We start from the raw sequence: 18,049 nt of genomic DNA, 5'->3' as shown, positions 1-18,049 counted from the left end.
CCCAAGACTTGAACAGGCGCCAGTTTAATGGGGTTACAGCAACAAACAGAATGTGGAAACCCTCTCTGCAGATCAGTCCTGCCGGACCGATTGGCCTTTAACCCGTTTGTCCTTATTTTATCGTTTTCTTTTAATGGCTTATAGATTTATGGCCTTTGTAGTAGGGGGAAGGGCCAGCTGCTTGCTTCACAGCAGCTATGGGCATGGATCCCAAGAAGCCCAGAACCCTAACGCTCCCTGGGGCCTGCGCTGCGGGGAAGGGACACAAGTGGCATGCAGGAACAGACAGCAAGGCAAAGCCAGCCCCTGCAAACCACACCTGGCCGCACCCCGGTGCGGCACACCGGGCCTGCGCCACCCGATGCAATGAAGCTGAAGAAAGGCCGAGTAAAGCCCCTGGGGCACCATGGAGAGTGGTACCTGAAGGCGCAGGAGAGCTGCAGCCTGAGAAGAGCCATGCAACAGCACAGCTGCTCCTCTTGGAGCAGGGTCTGTGAGTGCGAGGGGGCCGATGAGCTTGCAGCACCAGGTAAGCACAGGGCATGCAGAGCCAGCAAGGAAGGGGCCAAGAGCAGCCCGTGAAGGGAATAAGTGGCAGCCAGCTGTGTATTTTGCAGCCCCAGCATATACCCTGTCCTTGCCATGGTGTTGGCTCCTGCCCACCAAACCCAGAGCTGAGGGGTAGCAGCACCTCTAGGTGCTCAGCACCAGTGAGCCTGTCCGCTGGGTGCTGCTGCGCTCTTCCAGCCTCAAAAGGGGCATCGGGGCAAGCAGGTCCAAGTGCATTACAGCCACACTGGCCCCAGTCAGGAGAGGGAGGGGAGAAGCTGTTTAATGGGAGATGAACAATTAAGGTATCTCTCCTTCCCAGTCAATAACTTACAGAGTGGTTGGAAACTGCCCCTGGTGAAGCATCCTGACATGGTGCTGTCTGCATTGTCCAGAGACAGAGGCTCACACCTGGGCTGGCACCAGCAGCAGGACAAGCTCCTGGCACGGCTGGCGCTTGCGTGCTCACTGCAGCATCCCCGTCCTCACCTGGAAGGCCAGCCCGTCCCCCCGCGTGGCTTGCTGCAAAGGGAGAGACATGGGTGCTCCGAGCACCCGCCTGCCCAAGGACAAAGGATCACCAGCACCCACCTGCAGGGGCCCCTGCAGAGCTACCAGGGCTCCGTTTGCCCTGGTAGAGTACGTGGGGTCCCCAGGGAGGCAACAAAACGCAGCTGGGCTCAGCAGCTCCCCAGCTGCACCCACCCACCCACCAGCAGCTCATACTGGTAGCATGTCCATACTACCTTGTTAATCTCCTTGTGTCTCTCCTTGCTGACGATTTCTTCTAGTACTTCTCCATCTCCCTTAATAAGCCTAGAAGACAAGCACAGGTCCGCGAGCCGTGAGGGCCACTGGCAAGTTCCTGCCGCCCATGCTATGTCCCAGCCACAGAAGGTGCTGATCCCCCAACCCCACCCCCCACCCTGAGGGCTGCTGTTGTGCTCCAGCTCAGGCACCTCCAGCTCAGGCACACAGACACCAGCTCCCACACGGTGCCGTGTGTCTGGGACCAGGTGCTGGGCTGATGCATCGCCAGGTAAGGATGGTGACAACCTACCCCTGAAGTTGCATGAGGTGACTTTTTTTTGGCTGTATCAAGCTTAAATAGCACAGCAGGCCTTTCCATTGACCTTGCAGGGTTAATGTCACCATGCCAGAGCAAGCACAGGTGTGGTGCCCTGAGAAACCAGTATTCCCCTGCATGGACCAGCCATCCCTGCTGCAGGCTGTGGGTACTCTGCTGTGTGCAGAGACAGTCAAGCTTGCACACAGCAGGAGAAAACACTCACAATAAAAGCATCTCCTGCCATCCCACCATCTGCAGAGGCGTCTCTGTCAACAGCAGCAGCCCCCAGCCCCTGCAAAACACCTTCCCTTTTTTCATACAGAGTTCAGGTGTGGTCCTGGCTGCCCTGGGAAACTGCAGAGCCATTGAGAAGCAGGAGCTACTTTGGGCCTGAAAGGCAGCCAGACCAGGGAGCATCTTGCTGAGTAAATTCCAATCAGTGTCAGAGGTGGCTCACGCCTCCAAACATGACCAGAAATTTAATTGTCTTCATTACATGCCTTACGGGGAACCGACCTTTGTTCCACACCTCCCTGAGCCCCACAGGCTGCCTTCTATTTTAAGACTGGACATGTCACACCCAATTCTCTTCAGCATGGTATTTTCTGCTTGCTGAGAAGATACAGTTTATTAAAAACTGGGTCATTTCTATTTGGCAGCTAAACGAACTTCAGTTTGGTTGTTGTCTGTAACCACAAGGGGCACACGCTCCCTCCTCGCTTGCACCCGGGTGCTAACTGGGGATGAGTGCGTGTGTGCGCTTCGGTGCTGAAAGGCAAATGCATGAAGCAGTGAGGTAAGGAGGCATCAGCCACCCCTCTGGTTCCCGCTCTGCTGCTTGCGGCGTCCCATTCAATGGGAAGCAGCTGAACCCTTCACGGCACAAGGACCAAACCTCCTATGTCCAGCAGCAAGTTGCTCTGCTGTCTGTGTCCCACAGCTCCGGGTTGGGGCACAGGCCGGTGCCCCCTGCATGAAGCCCCAGCAAAATTTGATCAAACGTGTCAAACATGTCACTTTCTGGGTAAGTTACAGCAGGTCTGATGGGAGGGGATCTGTGCGGGAATGGCTCGCAGGGATTTGCTGCTGAAGGGGACCTGGGTCCACGCATGGCACTGCAGTGCCCTGGACCAGCATCCTCCAGGACTCCAACCCACACAACACAGATGGGGATGGACAACCTGCCTCCCTTTTCCCAAAGGGCTCATACCTGGTTCTCCCCGTTTCGGGATCCACGACTCTCCTTATGACACTCTGCCTCGCATCCCATTCTTCCTTTGTCATTGGCTTCATAGCCTGGATTCGGGATTTTTGTTCATCTGTCAAAACTGGAATGCATCAGTTCATCAGAGCCGTGCTCGTGGGGCCGGCTCCTGGCCAAGGGGCACAGCACCACACGTGACATGAACAGACACGCATGCCGCACCAGTTTCCCGTCTGTACTCGGGGTTCAGTGATGAACCACACAAAGGAAGGGCTGCTTCATGTCCCAAAGCCAGTACCAGCTTTGTCAGTTTGTTACTGCTGACTGTGACCTTCCATCTGGTATCTTTGTTCCCTGCTCGTATCTAAAAACTACATCTTAACGCTTCATACATGATTCTCTGAATGTGGCTCCTTAATATTTACTTGGCGTAGCTCGAAGGCCACCACAGTACACAGGAAAGAGGAGCATCAGGAGCTCCTCTCTGTACACAGCCCTGCTTCCCTCGCATGGGCCCCAGAAAGGGTGACACGCAGGAGGCTTTCCCCAGTGAGACACCTGTGTGCCCTGGCTTCAGCAGGAGGGAAACACCATCGTTACCTGGTCCGGAGTCCACCAGTGACTCCTTCTGCCACTGCTCCAGCGAGGGACCAGGCACCATGTCTTCCTTGGCTTTCTCCTCCTTAGCCCTTTCCTTTGACTTCTTTTTTGATTTCTTCTTTATTCTCCTCTTCTTCTTCTTTTTATCCTTCTGTTTCACTCGCTTTTTTTTGCTGTGTCGACTCTTCTTTGTTTTGGAGTCACTGTCACTGGAGTCATCAGAAGAGGTGCTGGAGGAAGATGAGGAGGAGCTGGTGGATGAAGATGCTGTCTCAGAGGAAGAGGTACTTGCCTGCCTTTTCTTTTTGTCCTTTCCTTCCTTCTTCTTTTCTGCAATACATAAGAAGAGGTTGAGTGCAGCAGCGCTGGTCCCATGGCATCAGGGATGCTGGTCATCCCCCTCCCAGCCTGGCTTCTTTCTTGCCTGAAGAGCAAAGCCCCCAAAGCTGGGGAAAAGACCCCTCTGTGCCAACACCTTTAACACATCACAGCGTGCAGCACCACACTGCCAGACCAGCACACAGATCAGCTGCAGGGCTCAGCACTTGTCAGAATGAAACTAAAACGGGCACAAAGGCAACAGACACTGATTTAGCTAAAAGCAGGTACCCTCTTCTCCCACCTAGGCCCCCTCTGTGCACCTGCCCCAGGAAAATGTGGTGAAAGCGCAGGGTCGCGGGCCTTTCCCCTACCTTCCCTACCTGCTGCTGAGCTCGACTTGTGTTTGTGAGACCTAGAGGTTTGCTTCCTTGGAGGAGAGCTGCTGCCCTGGCGTGAGTCCTTGCTGCTTTTCCTCCTTTTCTTCTCCTTCCTCCCCTGTCTGCTCCGAGAATTGCTTTTGCTCCTGCTTCGCGAGCGCTTCCGAGACTGGCTGTGGGCCATCGTGCGTCAGCCCCTGGAGGGAACAGGTTACATTAGGGTCATGGGGGAGACCACCCTTGCCCAGCGGCAACACATCCCACAGCCCCAAAGACCTTAAATCCAACCCTGAACCAACCAGCCCTGGAAGACCAGCTCCTGAGCCTCCCTCTGAAGACACTGCTCGTGCCTGCTCTCACTGAGCTGCCAAGGTGCAGGTGTAGGTTGGGGTTACCCATCACACAGCTGTGCCTAAACTGAATTCCGCCACCCCACAAAATGAAGCCCTCAGCAGAGAGCTGGGGCTGTGCAGGGACAGCACAGCCACCCCCAGGCAGCCCTCGCCCGCCTTGAGACAACCACCTCCAAGCAAGTTGAATGTGAAACCTCCACTAGGCTTTCCCCCCCCGCTTCTCACGTTTGTCCCTAGGTGTGATGACTAAGAGAGAATTGGGCTGATCCCTGCCGGGGTCGAGGTTTGCATGCAACGCTGTGCTGGCCTGGGGACAACCCCCGGCAGCCAGGGGCCGTGACTGCCCCCCGGGGGTGGGAGCCGTCAGGAGGAGGTGACACACTGCACCCGCGGACAGACACCAGCCAGGTATAAGCGATGCTGCACCGACAGGCAGCAGAATGAAACATCCTCCCCCAGTTGAACACGGAGTCAATCACCCCATTATTTAAAATGCCAAGAGCAGGCGTGAGCCATGGGGAAGAATGAATTTTTAATATTCCAATTTGCTTTTAGAAAACAGATTATGCATGGAGCTGGCATCCCCGTCCATCAGCCCGCCTGGCTGCCAGCGGACATAGGCCAGAGACAGCATGATATATGCTCTCATTAATTTAAAAAACAAACTGGCACCGTGGGCAGAGCAGTATCTGGGAAGTGCTTTCTCACAGCCACCTTCCAACTACCACATTTAATTAATTGCATGTTTACCACCTTGACGTTCCCAAGGGGCGATTTGCTCCCAAGTGAATCAGACCTGTGACTGATTTCCAAATGGAAATTTCAATGGGGGGGGAAGAATATTAAGGACATGCAGGGAGGTTTCTGAGGATGAGTCCTTCATCACCACACGCCCGGCAGCCTCCCTCACACTAGGACCTTGTGCTCAAATGAGACAGCGTTTGAGTCTCAGGTTCAGTCCATCCGTGGATGTGGCAGCAGGACCCCCTTTTACACGACCGTAGCAACAGGGTCAATGGGTGCAGAGCTGGGTGCAGACAGGAGCATCCCAGCAAGTCCTGGGCAACGCCTTGGGAAGGGGATGAGCCCTGAACTCATCACAGCAGCACCCCAGGCTGGCTGTGCCCCAAACTTGGGGCCTTGTCCCCAGTCGGCTCCTCCTGCCCACCCAGCCTCGCCCAGGCCTGGCCCTTAGTGGGAAGCCGAGAGCCCGGCTGCTGTGGTGGGAACCCTTCCGTCTCACCCCAACACAGGGAGCCCGAGGCATGATGGCCCTTTAAGAGCTCAGCACGAGGTGTGCTGGCCCTTTAATTGCTTAGCACAAGGTGCACTGGCCCTTTAAGAGTTTAGCAGGAGGTGCTCTGGCCCTCTTCAAAGCTTAGCACCGGGCGTGCTGACCCTTTAAAAACCCCCGCAAGGTACACTGGCCTTTTAAGAGCTCAGGTCCATGGGCACTGGCCCTTTAAGTGCCCGGCGCAAGGCGCGGCCCCTATAAGAGCGCGTCCCCGTATGTTCGGCTCTTTAACAGCCCCCTCACCTCAGGGTGCCACCGCAGCGCGCACGCGTGTGCCCCCCCACCCCAGTGTCCTCAACAGGATCGGCCGCTCCGGCCCGGCGCAGGTAAGAGGGAGGAGGGAGGGAGGAACGGACTCACCACGGCGGGGCCGGGCCGGGCCGGGCCGGGCCGGGGCCCCGCACCACCCCTGCGCACCGAGCGGGGCTCCCGCCGTTGGGCCCGCGCTGGTTCCCCCCCCCCTTCCGGCCGCCGTGCGCGGGGCCGGCCGGCAGCTGGGCTGCGCTCTTTGGTTCCGGGGCCCGTCGGGCCTGCCCAGCGCCGGTACCGCCCTATTCCTTCATTTTTTTGGGGGGCCCCGTTCAGGTGGGAAGCGATAACGGTTTCTGCTGAGGGAAATGAAGACTTGACAATCGGTTTTCTCGATACCAGCCCTTTGGCTCCCTGCACAAACCTAACAGCCGTTTCCTTCTCGAGATGCAATTTTAATGGGTTTTGCTAATGAAAAGCTAATCAGCACTGCATGCTGATGGCATCCCTGGCCAAAAATACAGATCTGCTGGAAAGGCTTAAATCAGACCTTTGTGCAAGCTGTACTGGCTCACATTCCACCTTTCACAATTATCAGTGATGCAGAACCCACACGCTGCCTTATTGCAATTGAATGAATGAATGAAAAAGCCCCTTATAAATGCAGTGGCATTTGTATACATCAAATATCTACAGTTAACTTCCCACAGAGCCAAACGCAGCCACTGAATAAAAAAATATTTGGCTTCTTTAGTTTGTTTTGTAGGTGGGAGGGTCTATGATTTCAGCCAGCCAGCAGTAAGATGGGGAAAGCACTTGACCCTCCACATGCATCGGCTGCCGGTGACCTTGGTGCCGAATTAGGAAGTCCCAGCCTTGCCAGCTGCATCCACGTTGAGACAAGTATTTTCTACTTTCACCTGTTCACATAACTAAAGGAAAGGAGTTAAATGTACATTCTTGCCTTTCTCTGGAAAGTTTTGCTCTGTTGCAGGTAGCTCCCAGAGCTCTGTCTCTAAAGCCCATTTCTGCTTGTTTAATTACATTCATGCTATCTTTGAAAGGGAAATTTCTGCTCAAAAGAGCTCATGGAGGCCATCAGAGATTCTCTCAGCCACCCTGTGGGATCTGCTCTCCCTATATTGCTCCTGATGGATTTTTCTGAGCCTGGGTTAGCTAAACAGTGATGATATTTCCATGCCATTTCCAGCAGCCTGTTGTGAATCACCTTCTCACTTCTGAGCAGATCCTTCACTGTCACCCAGCAACAAAAAGTTCTTCCCCAGAAGAGGACAGGAGTCCCTGCAAACAGCAGAGCAGTGGTAAGTGCAGGGCTTTATTGTACCATTTGTTTCAGTTTACAGTGGGCCCCACGGTGCTGTTGGCACAGAGGTCTTCATAAAGGCCAAGCAACTTTGGGTGTTCTCCCCGTACACCTGAAAATATTTACAGAGCCTCTGCAATGAATCAAAGTGTTAAGGCTTTCTACGTTTTCTAAGCAGGCCTCCAGCCTGAGCGTGAGCCCTGGCAAGTCCGAGTACCAGCTCTTTCAGCTGTCCAAGCAGCTGGCTTCCCTAACCCCAGCAGGATTGGTTTTGCATCACTTTCCAAGGCAACAGCTACTTCCTACGTGCTCATGCATCCATCAAAAAGTCTGTTAATGCAGTCTGAGAAGTCAGAAAGGAGCTTTAGGCAACGTGGTCTGGAGGAATCAGGCCCTGCTGTCTGCTACCACAAGGAACAGAGGTTCACAGTCTCAGGTGCATCATCTTCAAGAGTTTCTGTGAACCCATCTCCAAACCCCTCTGCTTCCACCAGCTCAGGTTTCTTGTTGCACATGGGGCAGAGCTGGTTGCGGATGGCAGATGATCTCATCCAGATAATGAGGTTCCAGCGTTCCCCGGAGGCAATGGGAAGCGCCCCATGGATCTGCCCTCCTCGGTGTAACAGCCCCTGGGCCCCAACATGTTCGATCTCTATGTACTTTGGCACGGGGGTAGGATCCTGGACCAAAGGGAGGCAGATACAGTGTTAGATCAGAAAGTCCCTAGCAGAACAATGCTCAAAGAACTGAAACTTTTACTTGTCGCCTCTTCACCCACAGCACCCAGTGAGCAACATGGAGAGGACTCACTGCACCGCTGAAATGTAGCCACTTCAGTGGTGGCTTGGCAGCAGCTTAGTAGAACTGTTTTCAAGTACGACATTCTCAGTGCCAGGTCTAGCAGGAATTCAAAGACATACTTTCAATAAAAAAAACTCGTATTCCACCAGCGTATGGGAGCTTTTACCCTTCTCTTGCCAGGAGTCCCCTGGAAATAAGGGCTACAGATTTAGGTTTGTCTCATCTGAAATAAATTTCTTCTTTCTCTCTCTCTCAGCACCTCCCTGCTCACTATTTCAGTTGCAGAAAGATGTGATTTCTTTCACTCTAGTTTCTACTATGATAGCTGTCTCTGTCCTCTCTTTGAAGTTTAACTGTTGGTATTTCTGCTTGTAGCAGAAGAGGCTCCTACATAACCAAGACATCTAAAAAAATGAGGAAGAGACAGAGCAGGTTTGACTGTCAGAAGTGAATAATTGTTTTTTAGAACACAGTTAATGCCTTGAAACTGGGGAGGTGAGGGGCTAGAGGGGAATAGAATCGGGGTCCAGATTAGGAATATGCTCCGTACCTGGCTGAAATCCCCAAAGTACAAGTTGCCTTCTGTGAAGTCTTTTCCCAGTGAAACATTTAAGGTGACTTCTGCATTGTCATAGTGAGAGCTCAAATCCAGATCTTCATGTAGCGAGTACTTCACAACAAATGCCTTATGGCTGTCCAGACAAGCACCTCCCAAATCGGGATAAAGCAGTGCTGTTATGGGCTGCAGGTATTTTTCACGAAGGGGTGTGATGAAAGTTTCATCCATCCCAAGCTCATTTAGCAAAACCTGCCTCAAAGAGAGAAGGGAACAGCTGACCAACTGTACCTGCTGCTTTATCAGAGCTGCTGTAAAGCTGTCGTGTTCTCTTCCAACCCTGATGCAGGCTCAGATAAAGAACTTTAGAGCAAAGGCTCCAGCTACAGGCAAAAGAAGGAGAATCAAGGTGGAAAGTGATAGGGAAAAGACAAAGCAGGATCAGAACTTAAGTGTTCTTTGAAAATGGACACCTTGATTTAAATGTGTATTGCTTAAATACAAGGTGCTCTTGGCTCTGAGATACCAACTCCCATCCCCTTGCCTTGCATTCCCTTGTCCTTTTGTCTGTGCAGCATGTTCCCTCAACCCTTTCACTTCAACGGGGGCTGTACTTAAACTGCTCTGTGCTCAGATTACAGGCATTTTGGAAGGGAAAGGACTGTGAAGGAGAAAGTAAAGGGTGTCTGCTTGTGAATGTGCCCCATAAAGAAGCACAAGAGCTAGCGAGTCCTACCCCATAGTTATTCATAGTGTTGGGCCTGCCTTTAGGCATGTCGGACTGCTCAAAGTTCTCCAGCTCATCCACAAAGGCCTGGCAGAATTCCTCTGTGAACACTGGGAGTCGATAGATCCTCTTATCTGTCAAGAGAAGGGAAACACCGTTTGCTGGGGAAGATAACAGGCGAGAGTGTTCTTGGTGCTATCTAGCCATCCTGTGGTGAGAATGCAGGACCCACATGCTTCACTGCTCAAAGGGCTGGAACCACTCCCCGGGATCAGCTCTAGGATGTATCTGTCGTTTTTTCATGTTGGCCCCTCATTTCCAGGCTTCCCCATCCAGCTGGGAGATCTAGCACTGATTTAAATATCTGCCCTAGGTGCCAAGAAAATATTTTGAGAGGGTCTAGAGGGAGGGCGGTGAATCAACGGCTCATCACAGGCAGTCTGAATACGGCCTCCTGGAAGAAGGCGACTCAAGGTCATTTAGGGGATGGGGGATTCACTCATCCAGTCCAAACCTTCTGGGAAGACCAGGCCTTCTGAGCTGCCTTTCAGGGTACAGCCCTAAAGATCTGTGTAAGGGGAGCTCAGTATCAAGGATATAGAAGCTGAGATGAAGACAGTGTGAAAAGGCTGTGTCTCAGGAAATCATGCCTTGGACAAATCCAGGAGCCCTGCACATACACAACATTTGTGTCTTTCTTTCTGTCTTGAGAAAAGGAGGCAACTTGGCAGCTTCCCGTCTACATTTTGTCAGCATTTCTGGTAGGAAAAGAGCTTCACAGATGTCTCCAGGGAAGTTTAAAACCCAGACCTCCTTTTAAGACTGAAATCTAGACTGAAACTATTTCAGCTCAGACAAATCAACAGGGATTGTCTGAATGGTAAAACACTTGGGGAAGGAAAACCAAACTCCCTGGGCTACCAGTGTTCCTTCAGCAGGCTCCTCTGTGAGGATATGGTACAACCAAAACCCCAGCCCTGCTGCAGCTAGAGCCTCTAATGAGACATCAGCAGACTGGGACTGGAAAAGCCGAAAACAGGATCTCATCCAGAGCATAACTGCTGCACAATACTGCCTCTCCAGAGACTCTAGTCAAGCAGAAAATAACATCCTGTTTGTCTCAGCTGTGTATCAAAGCTGAGCTCTTAAAGACAGGGCTTGAAAGCAGCTGTCATCACTGAAGTTGCAGTGTCACACAGGGAAATGTTTGTGGCTGATGTGCTGTTTTCTTTACCTGAGAAGGACTCAATGGAGTGCAGGAGGCCATGGAGATGAGCATCCGGTGATGTGCAGTATCTCACGATTTCTAGAAAATCTGGGGCCAGGAATGAATCCTAGCGCCAAGGGAAGGATGATAAAAATACACAGAAACACAATTAGCCTGCACAGTCTTTTACAGCCCAAGAGAGAAATGGCCTTCCAGGCAGCCACAGGAAAATATGTAGAGCCTAGGGAGCAAGGCTGATTGATAGTCACACTTGGGTTACTTCTGTGGCAGGAAATGCAGAATGTTACTGGTCTTTTTCCTGGTGGTTTAGGTAAGCTGCTGCTTGCTCTAGTAATGGGCTTCTCAGTATAACTGGCCAGATTTATCCTTAGCATGACGGGAAAGAGCCTGGCTTACATTATGGACTCCTTACAGGTAAGTGCAAAGAGTTTCCTAGCAGATTAAGCATCTTGCTATAGCCTCAGCACAACAGTGTAACTAATCTCTGCTGTTAGCGCTGCCCCACACAGATCATGACAGACAACAGCAGAACTTGTTACTAAAGGATTGTGGAGCGGTAAATCTGTGCAGACTTGTTTGTGTGTTACTGCTGATCTGTGGTAATTACCCACTGGGAAGTCTTGGGTCCGGCAAACATGACGAAATTCAAAGCACAGTAGTCCTCAAGAGTGAGGACTACCCTGCGTTTGCTGTGAGGGGTACACATGCAAGCAGCCTGCTGCCCCCCTTCAGACAACAGTCGCTAGTAACTTGTCTGTGTAAGCCCAAAAATGCTGATTTCTGTGGCTGTTTGTTAGAGGTCACTGACCCTGTTTGCTGCAATGATGCTTTAGATCTACATTACTAACAGTATTCTGAGTCCTATACCTGGAGCTGGTGCAGCTTCAAGATATAATGACCCTTATCTGGCTATAAGCCAAGTGGAATATTGCCTGGAGAATATGCTAAACTGTGAAAGTTTTTTTATTTTTAGTTTTAATTCAGTTTTAATATCCTACACTTTGGTTTTAATTCAGTCCAGCTCTAGCACTGTGGGCAATCCCAAGAAGAGGGCTTCCTACTGCAAAAAGAAACTGCCAGGCAATTCCTTGGGTGCCAAATGGATTCCAAACATATTGTCTACCTGCAGAATGTACACTTCTGGATGTTTTCGTTTGTAGCATTTTGAGATGATGGCTTTGCGTTCCACTGACTGATGAATTAACTGTTTTCTTCTCTGCACTTCTGTCTCAATCTACAAGTAAACAACAGAGCATATTGTTAGGAAATCAAAAGGAATAACTAAAACAATTCCAGGAATATGGTCATTGTTTTAAACCATTTTTGTTGTTGTTGTTCTGGGCACCTCTAAGTGATGGAGTGTATGCCTTTGCTTTTTGTAGTCAAGACAAGTCCAATAAATATCTGAAAAGACAAATGCCTAAGAGGGATTTGAGACACGTTCCCATTATGGATGGCTTAAAAAATAACTGAAGCCTTTCCATGGATGTGTCAAGTGGAGCTGTGAGGTTTCAGCCCTTTCAGGCATTCTGACGCCTCATGAATCGCCAGCCTACACTTTAAGAGTCTGGCTTATGTTCTGACAATATAAACATTGTCCAAAATAAAGACACTTGCTGGGAGGGAGACAGGACTTGTCATGAAGGGATTACTGCTAAGTGTTGTGACGACAGGCTAATCTATCATTTCAGAAGAAATAGCTGTAGTAGCAGCTGATTCAGGCAGCTCTTCCTATTTAATAACCTCCATGAGATTAGTTTATAACATTCCTTAGCGAAAAAAGGAAGGAGGTCGTGACCGGTACCTCCTGCTCCCGATCCCTGGTAATATGGTTAGCATAACTAATGCCATTTTATAAGGCAAGCAGCCACTCTCTGTGACCAAGTGGATCATGTATTCATTTCTTTTCTGTCAATATCAGGCCCTGAAGGTCCTGTGAACCACAGAGACAAAACAGAGATTTCTTCTTCCCCTACGTCTAGATTATGTCTGTTAGTCTAGTTTATGATTGTTATATTAATACAGCAAACTATGTATTAAGATCTGACCTGATCTGCAGAGGGTCCAGGTGATTAGAAATTATAAGTTAAATCAGGAATTAGAAATCCTAAGTTAAGTTGTATTATAAATTCCATATTATGCTGCTTATTGTGCTACATTGATTCTGCTTGTAGAAATCCTTTGCCATTCTGATCATAAATTCTGTGCTATATTAATCATAATATCCTGTTAAGAAAATAAAGCTTTAATTGTAACTACAATTTAGTGCTGGCATCATCCTGCCAATGATTCCTAAAAGAACCTGTCTGTCCCCTTAGTGTTGGGGTGAAATTGGAGCTGGTTGTGTGACAGATGTCTGTCTCTGGCCTGCAAAGACAGACAGATCCCTCCCTAAGAGTGCCCTGGGGGAGTTCTTGCGACACACCCCAGGCAGTGCTGCCTTCCCCAGCAGGCCTTACCTGAACTCTCTGGGATCCCCAGGTGATCCCATCTCAAGGCACTCTTTAATTGAGAAAAGAAGGGATGAAGAAGGACAAACTAGAAGGGTGCTGGGAGCCCTTCCAGGCTAAGCACTGACTAAAACCAGAAGGCCTTTTTCATAACATGTTAGATTACAGTATTTACTAACAGGGTGTTGACAGTACAAACACATCACTGTGAGCACCCAGGATCAAGGTGCCAGCAGGGAATTTTTTCCCTTCGGTCTCTGCCTGACACTGGGTTTGGTGAAGGGTTTAGAGGGGAAGGCATATGAGGAGCAGCTGAAGTCACTTGGTTTGTTCAGCCTGAAGAGGAGGCTGAAGGCGGCCCTCATCGCAGTCTGCAGCTTCCTCACAAGGGGAGGATGAGGGGAAGGTGCTGGTCTCTTCCCTCTGCTGACTGATGACAGGACCCGAGGGAATGGCAGGAAGATGTGCCAGGGGAGGGTTAGGTTGGATATTAGGTTCCTCACCCAGAGGGTGGTGGAGCTCTGGAACAGGCTCCCCAGGGAGGCATCACGGCACCAGCCTGACGATATTCAAGTAGCATTTGGACAAGGCCCTCAGAGACACGGTGTGAATTTGGGGTGTCCTGTGCAGGGACAGGAGCTGGGCTCGATGGTCCTTGCAGGTCCCTTCCAGCTCAGGGCATTCTGTGATTCTGTGACCAGGAAAGCGGGGGGGGGGGGGGTGCGGTGCCCGCTCCCCGCCGCGGGACAGACACCCTGCGGCGGCGGCTCCCCGCGGAACGCCCCCCGGGGGAGCGAAGCCCCCACTCCGGCTGTGACAGGACTCGGGGGCGAAGCGACGCTCACCTCCCGCACGGCGGCCCTGAAGTCCTCCTCGCTCCGGCAGCCCCGCTCCCGCAGTTCCTGCAACACACGCGGACCGTCACCCGCCGCCCAGTCTCGGCACCGCCGCCGGGTGTGGGGGTGCCCGCCGCCCCGCCGTTACCCGCCCATGGTCGCGGCGGAGCTGCCCCTCGTCCCGGTACCGGACGTGCAGCCCGTAGCGCCCCACGAAGATGTTGTCCGAGAAGAAGCAGGCGCAGGCCAGGAACGGGCGACCCGCGGACATGTTTCCCGCCGGCGGACGGGCAGGAGCAGGCGCCGGGCGCGGGTCCAGCCGTCAAAGGGCTCCGCCGCGCGGCGGGGAGGGCTGCTTCCGGCCGGGCCGGCGTGAGCGAGGGCGCGTCGGCAAATTCCGATCGCGGAGAAAAACGAGGGGAGGCGAAATGTGGCCGGTTTCTCCCTGTTTCTGCTTTTTTTTTTTTTTTTTTTTTTGTAATTTCGGCGCCGTCACCACGGCCGGGGGCTGCAGCGATGCCGCTTGTCCACAGCCGCGCCGCAAGCCTTGGCAAGGCCCCGGCCGCCCCTCCAGCCCGTGTCGGCCGCGTGGCTGCCTCGGCGCTGTCGCGGGGGCAAGGAGAGTCCCGGGGCCCGCGCTGACACCGCTGTGGACGGCGGGGGCGGACAGTCGCTCCCTCGGACGGAGCCGGGGGGAAAACCGAGGGGCGGGGCCCAGGCCTGCTCGGGGAAGCAACAGTGGCGGAGGGTTTTTTGCAGACGGTCCCTGAGAAGTACCGGTTCGCCCTTTCCCTCTCAGGGCCGCGCCCGCACCGCTGGGGCGCGCGTCGCCGCCGTTGTGCGCGCGCCGCCGGCGGCCGTCGTGCACGCGCGGGCGGGGGCAGCCCCTGCCCCCCCGTCCCGTCCCGACCCGTCCCATGCTGGCCATGGACTCGGCGCTGCAGGTGGCCGAGGAGGAGGTGGTGGTGGCGGCCGAGCCGTGCGGCCCCAGCAGCAAGTTCGAGGACATCTACCGGCTGCTGGCCGAGGGCTGCTTCCCGCCCAGCTTCTGCTCCATCAAGAGGAAGAACCTCAAACGCTACGCCCAGAAATTCGTCGTCGACGGTGGGGACACGGGTGGCACCGCGGGACGGGGCCTGGCGGGGGGCGGCGGGGCGGAGGGGGCGCAGCGGCAGCGCCCGCCGTGCCCTTGGCCGCGGGGGTGAAGGGCCGGGCGGGCGGGGAGGGCGCGGGGGTGTGTGGGGACAGCCACCCGCCGGCACGGAGGCAGAGCAGTGCCGGCAGAGGCACCTTCCCCACGGCGCGAGGAGGATGCGTGGGGTCTCGGCCCTCTGCAGAGGCGGGAGCCGTGGGGTCACACAGTCACAGGATGGCGGGGGTTGGAAGGGCCCTCTGGAGCTCATCTCATCCCACCCCCCGCTTGAGCAGGCACCCCCAGAGCAGGGGCACAGGGCCGCGTCCAGGCGGGGGGTGAATGTCTCCAGGGAAGGGACCCCACAGCCTCTCTGGGCAGCCTGTGCCCCTGCTCTGGCACCCGCACAGGGACGGGGTTTGTCCTCATATTGCGGTGGAACTTCCCGTCTTCCAGCTTGTGCCCGTTGCCCCTTGTTCTGTCATTGGGCACCACTGAAAAGAGACCGGTCCCATCCTCTTGACACCCACCCTTCAGATGTTTATAAGCATTGATAAGATCCCCCTTCAGGCTTCTCTTCTCCAGGCTGAACAAACTCAAGTCTCTCAGCCTTTCCTCATAAGGGAGATGCTCCAGTCCCCTGATCATCTTGGTAGCTCTCTGCTGGACTTGCTCGAGCAGTTCCCCACCCTTGAATGGGGAGGGACCCAGAACTGGACACAGTACTCCAGATGTGGCCTCACTAGGGCAGAGTAGAAGGGGATGTGCTGTTGCTGGTACCCACCGCGCCGCTCCTGCCGCCTCCGTGCCTTGGTGTCGCTTTTTGGGGTATGGAGTGGTGATTGCGGCAACCTGGGTTAGCACCAGTGCGCAGTGGGGTGGGCCGCAGCACACCAAGGTGGCTTTATCTCAGCAGAGGATTTTGCTCAGCTCTAGCGCAGAAAAGACATCCCTGGGTTTATTTGGGGATGATTCTAGTTTAGCAGCTTCTCCAGAGGTGTTATAGAAGGTCCCAAGGCAACAGACTCCTTTGTTGTGTCTCACCTGTTTTTCTTGCTAGAGAAAATTACCCTCTCGCTAGGACAGAGTAGCTGATATGACTGTGAGGGTGTGTCATTTTAGATAAACATCTCGCATTGCAGGTGGCTGCCTCTATTACGTGGGACCCAAGAAGGAAGAAAAGCGTGAGGTGATTGTGGATCCTGAACGGAGACGGCAAGTCTTTCTGGAAAGCCATTTCACCGAAATCGGGAACCATCTAGGCCAGAAAAAGACTGTGCACCGGATTCAAAGCCGGTACTACTGGCTGGGGATTGTGAAGGATGTTGTGGACTGGGTAAGTTGAGAGCATTGACCGCATTAATGACACACGAGTATTTCCCAGGACGTTCAGGCAGCAGTCCCCAGTGAGCAGCTGGAAGAGCCCTGATGCAGGGATGAGGTCATTTCTAGTGCCTGTTGCTTTGAAGCCACGCACTAAGTAACTCTGCAGGTGAAACTGTTGGAACGTCCCAAGGCAGCTGGATAGATTGGATGTCTTTCCCCCAAGCATCAGGAAACCTGCACAGGTAGGCCACCTCATGCAGGGCAGTTTTGGCTAGCATGGGAAGGTGGGATTGTTTCAGACGACTGTTGCTAGATAAACCTTTGAGCAGGTGGGATTCCAGCCAGAGCTGCCCAGTTCCCTAAACTATTGTAACAGGAGGAGCTCAGTGTTTCTGCTGGCTCTCCTCTGCTGCTTTGCCTCACCTGTTTTATTGCTGAAAGTTCCCTGCAGCAGGGCTTTGCAACAGTGTGGTGTGAAGAGTGTGGTTGTGTTGCATGGTCTGAGCAGCCAGTGTTCCTCCAGCATCCTAAGGCTGATGATCTTTCTAGCCAGCAGAAGTTTAAAATACAATAAATATTTGCCTATAAACAGGGTGAGAAATGTCTTAGCTATAGGCAACGTTGAGAAAATTGGTTATTGTGTCAGAGAAAGCTGCCAGGTGAGTTTTGTGAAAGGTGAACAGTGTCGACCTTTTGGTTTTTGTCCTCTCTTTCTTGCACCCTACTATTTTTATTGGGTAGAAGGGAGCTGCTCAGACATGCTGTCCCTCTCATCCCTTCATAACCTGTCCAGTCTGAATCTGACAGAATTCATCAGTGTATTTTAAGGTCTTTTGGTACATCTTTTCCCTTTCCAGATCAAAATGTGTGAAACGTGCCAGAACGCAGAGCATAACAAGAATGTATCACGGAAAGTAAGGCCTGTCAAAGTGGAATCACCCTGGGAAGTGCTGGGATTAGACATTCATGGTGAGTGTTTGTGGCTGACAGACAAGCTTTTCAAGGCTTCCATGCCATCCATCAGGAAGCGTGGCAGACTTACAGCTACACGTGAGCCAAGGAGGCCATGGCAGCCTACCAAGCTGTAACCTGATATGTGTGGCTGGCTTGGCTCCCTCTCCGCACAATGGGAGTTGTGGGCGTGTATTACTTCCCAGAATTGAGATTGTGATGGGTGTATTTTTGCTGACAAAGGTCACAGAAAAGTACTGGCCAAATGACATTGCAGAAGAGATTTGTGGTCATTTTTGCAGTCATTGTTTTGTCGTGCTGCATTTTTAACTTTCCTCATTTGGGCGATATTATGGCATCACATTGATTTTTGTTGATGCAGGACCTTTTCCTGAGACGAGCCAGAACAATACACATGTCCTCCTTGTGACTGACTACTTCACAAAGTGGGTTGAGGCTGCTCCTCTGCAGAAGAAAGATCCCTTATCAGTGGCTAAAGCCCTAGCTACAGTTTTTTACAGGTGGGCTCTTCTGTTGTTGGTTACATTGCACCTCTGCAGTGAGATGGGGCGCACTGGGATTTGCGTTGCAAAAATAGTCTATGTCCATGAGATGGTTCCCCACACAAGCAGGAACTCTCTTGTGTGCTGGTCACAAGTGGTGTTCCCCAGGGCTCAGTTTTAGGGGCAGTCTTGGTTAACA

General features: G+C 52.7%; 2 protein-coding genes and 1 long non-coding RNA gene across 6 annotated transcripts; 1 reads left to right on the top strand and 2 right to left on the bottom strand.

Moving 5' to 3' along the window:
- Positions 1 to 8: 8 nt before the first annotated feature.
- On the bottom strand, positions 9 to 6,277 carry ARL6IP4 (ADP ribosylation factor like GTPase 6 interacting protein 4). Of its 4 annotated transcripts, XM_064466237.1 has the most exons (6): positions 6,128 to 6,277; positions 4,115 to 4,317; positions 3,423 to 3,752; positions 2,829 to 2,946; positions 1,296 to 1,365; positions 9 to 1,071 (listed from the first exon to the last, which is right to left on the bottom strand). In XM_064466237.1, the coding sequence occupies exons 2-6, from the start codon at positions 4,302 to 4,304 to the stop codon at positions 1,015 to 1,017; spliced, it is 765 nt and encodes a 254-aa protein (XP_064322307.1). In that variant the 5' UTR covers positions 4,305 to 4,317; positions 6,128 to 6,277; the 3' UTR covers positions 9 to 1,014. The 4 variants fall into 4 exon arrangements, with proteins under 4 accessions (XP_064322307.1, XP_064322306.1, XP_064322309.1 ...); XM_064466236.1 differs by lacking the exon at positions 6,128 to 6,277 and having other exon boundaries at positions 4,115 to 5,839; XM_064466239.1 differs by lacking the exon at positions 6,128 to 6,277 and having other exon boundaries at positions 2,829 to 2,937; positions 4,115 to 5,839.
- LOC135315810 (uncharacterized) lies at positions 5,875 to 12,894 on the top strand. The gene is made up of 3 exons (XR_010375298.1): positions 5,875 to 6,093; positions 6,783 to 7,338; positions 11,669 to 12,894. It is a non-coding gene; the product is annotated as an uncharacterized LOC135315810 (long non-coding RNA).
- On the bottom strand, positions 7,333 to 14,341 carry OGFOD2 (2-oxoglutarate and iron dependent oxygenase domain containing 2). The gene is made up of 7 exons (XM_064466235.1): positions 14,087 to 14,341; positions 13,948 to 14,004; positions 11,776 to 11,886; positions 10,659 to 10,758; positions 9,434 to 9,558; positions 8,692 to 8,949; positions 7,333 to 8,020 (listed from the first exon to the last, which is right to left on the bottom strand). Exons 1-7 carry the CDS (start codon positions 14,207 to 14,209, stop codon positions 7,745 to 7,747), a joined length of 1,050 nt encoding a protein of 349 aa, XP_064322305.1. The 5' UTR covers positions 14,210 to 14,341; the 3' UTR covers positions 7,333 to 7,744.
- Positions 14,342 to 18,049: the final 3,708 nt, after the last annotated feature.

Source organism: Phalacrocorax carbo, chromosome 15, assembly GCF_963921805.1.
Source record: "Phalacrocorax carbo chromosome 15, bPhaCar2.1, whole genome shotgun sequence".
NCBI lineage: Eukaryota > Metazoa > Chordata > Aves > Suliformes > Phalacrocoracidae > Phalacrocorax > Phalacrocorax carbo.
Note: the sequence above shows the minus strand (reverse complement) of the source record. Positions and strands in the feature narration are given on the sequence as shown.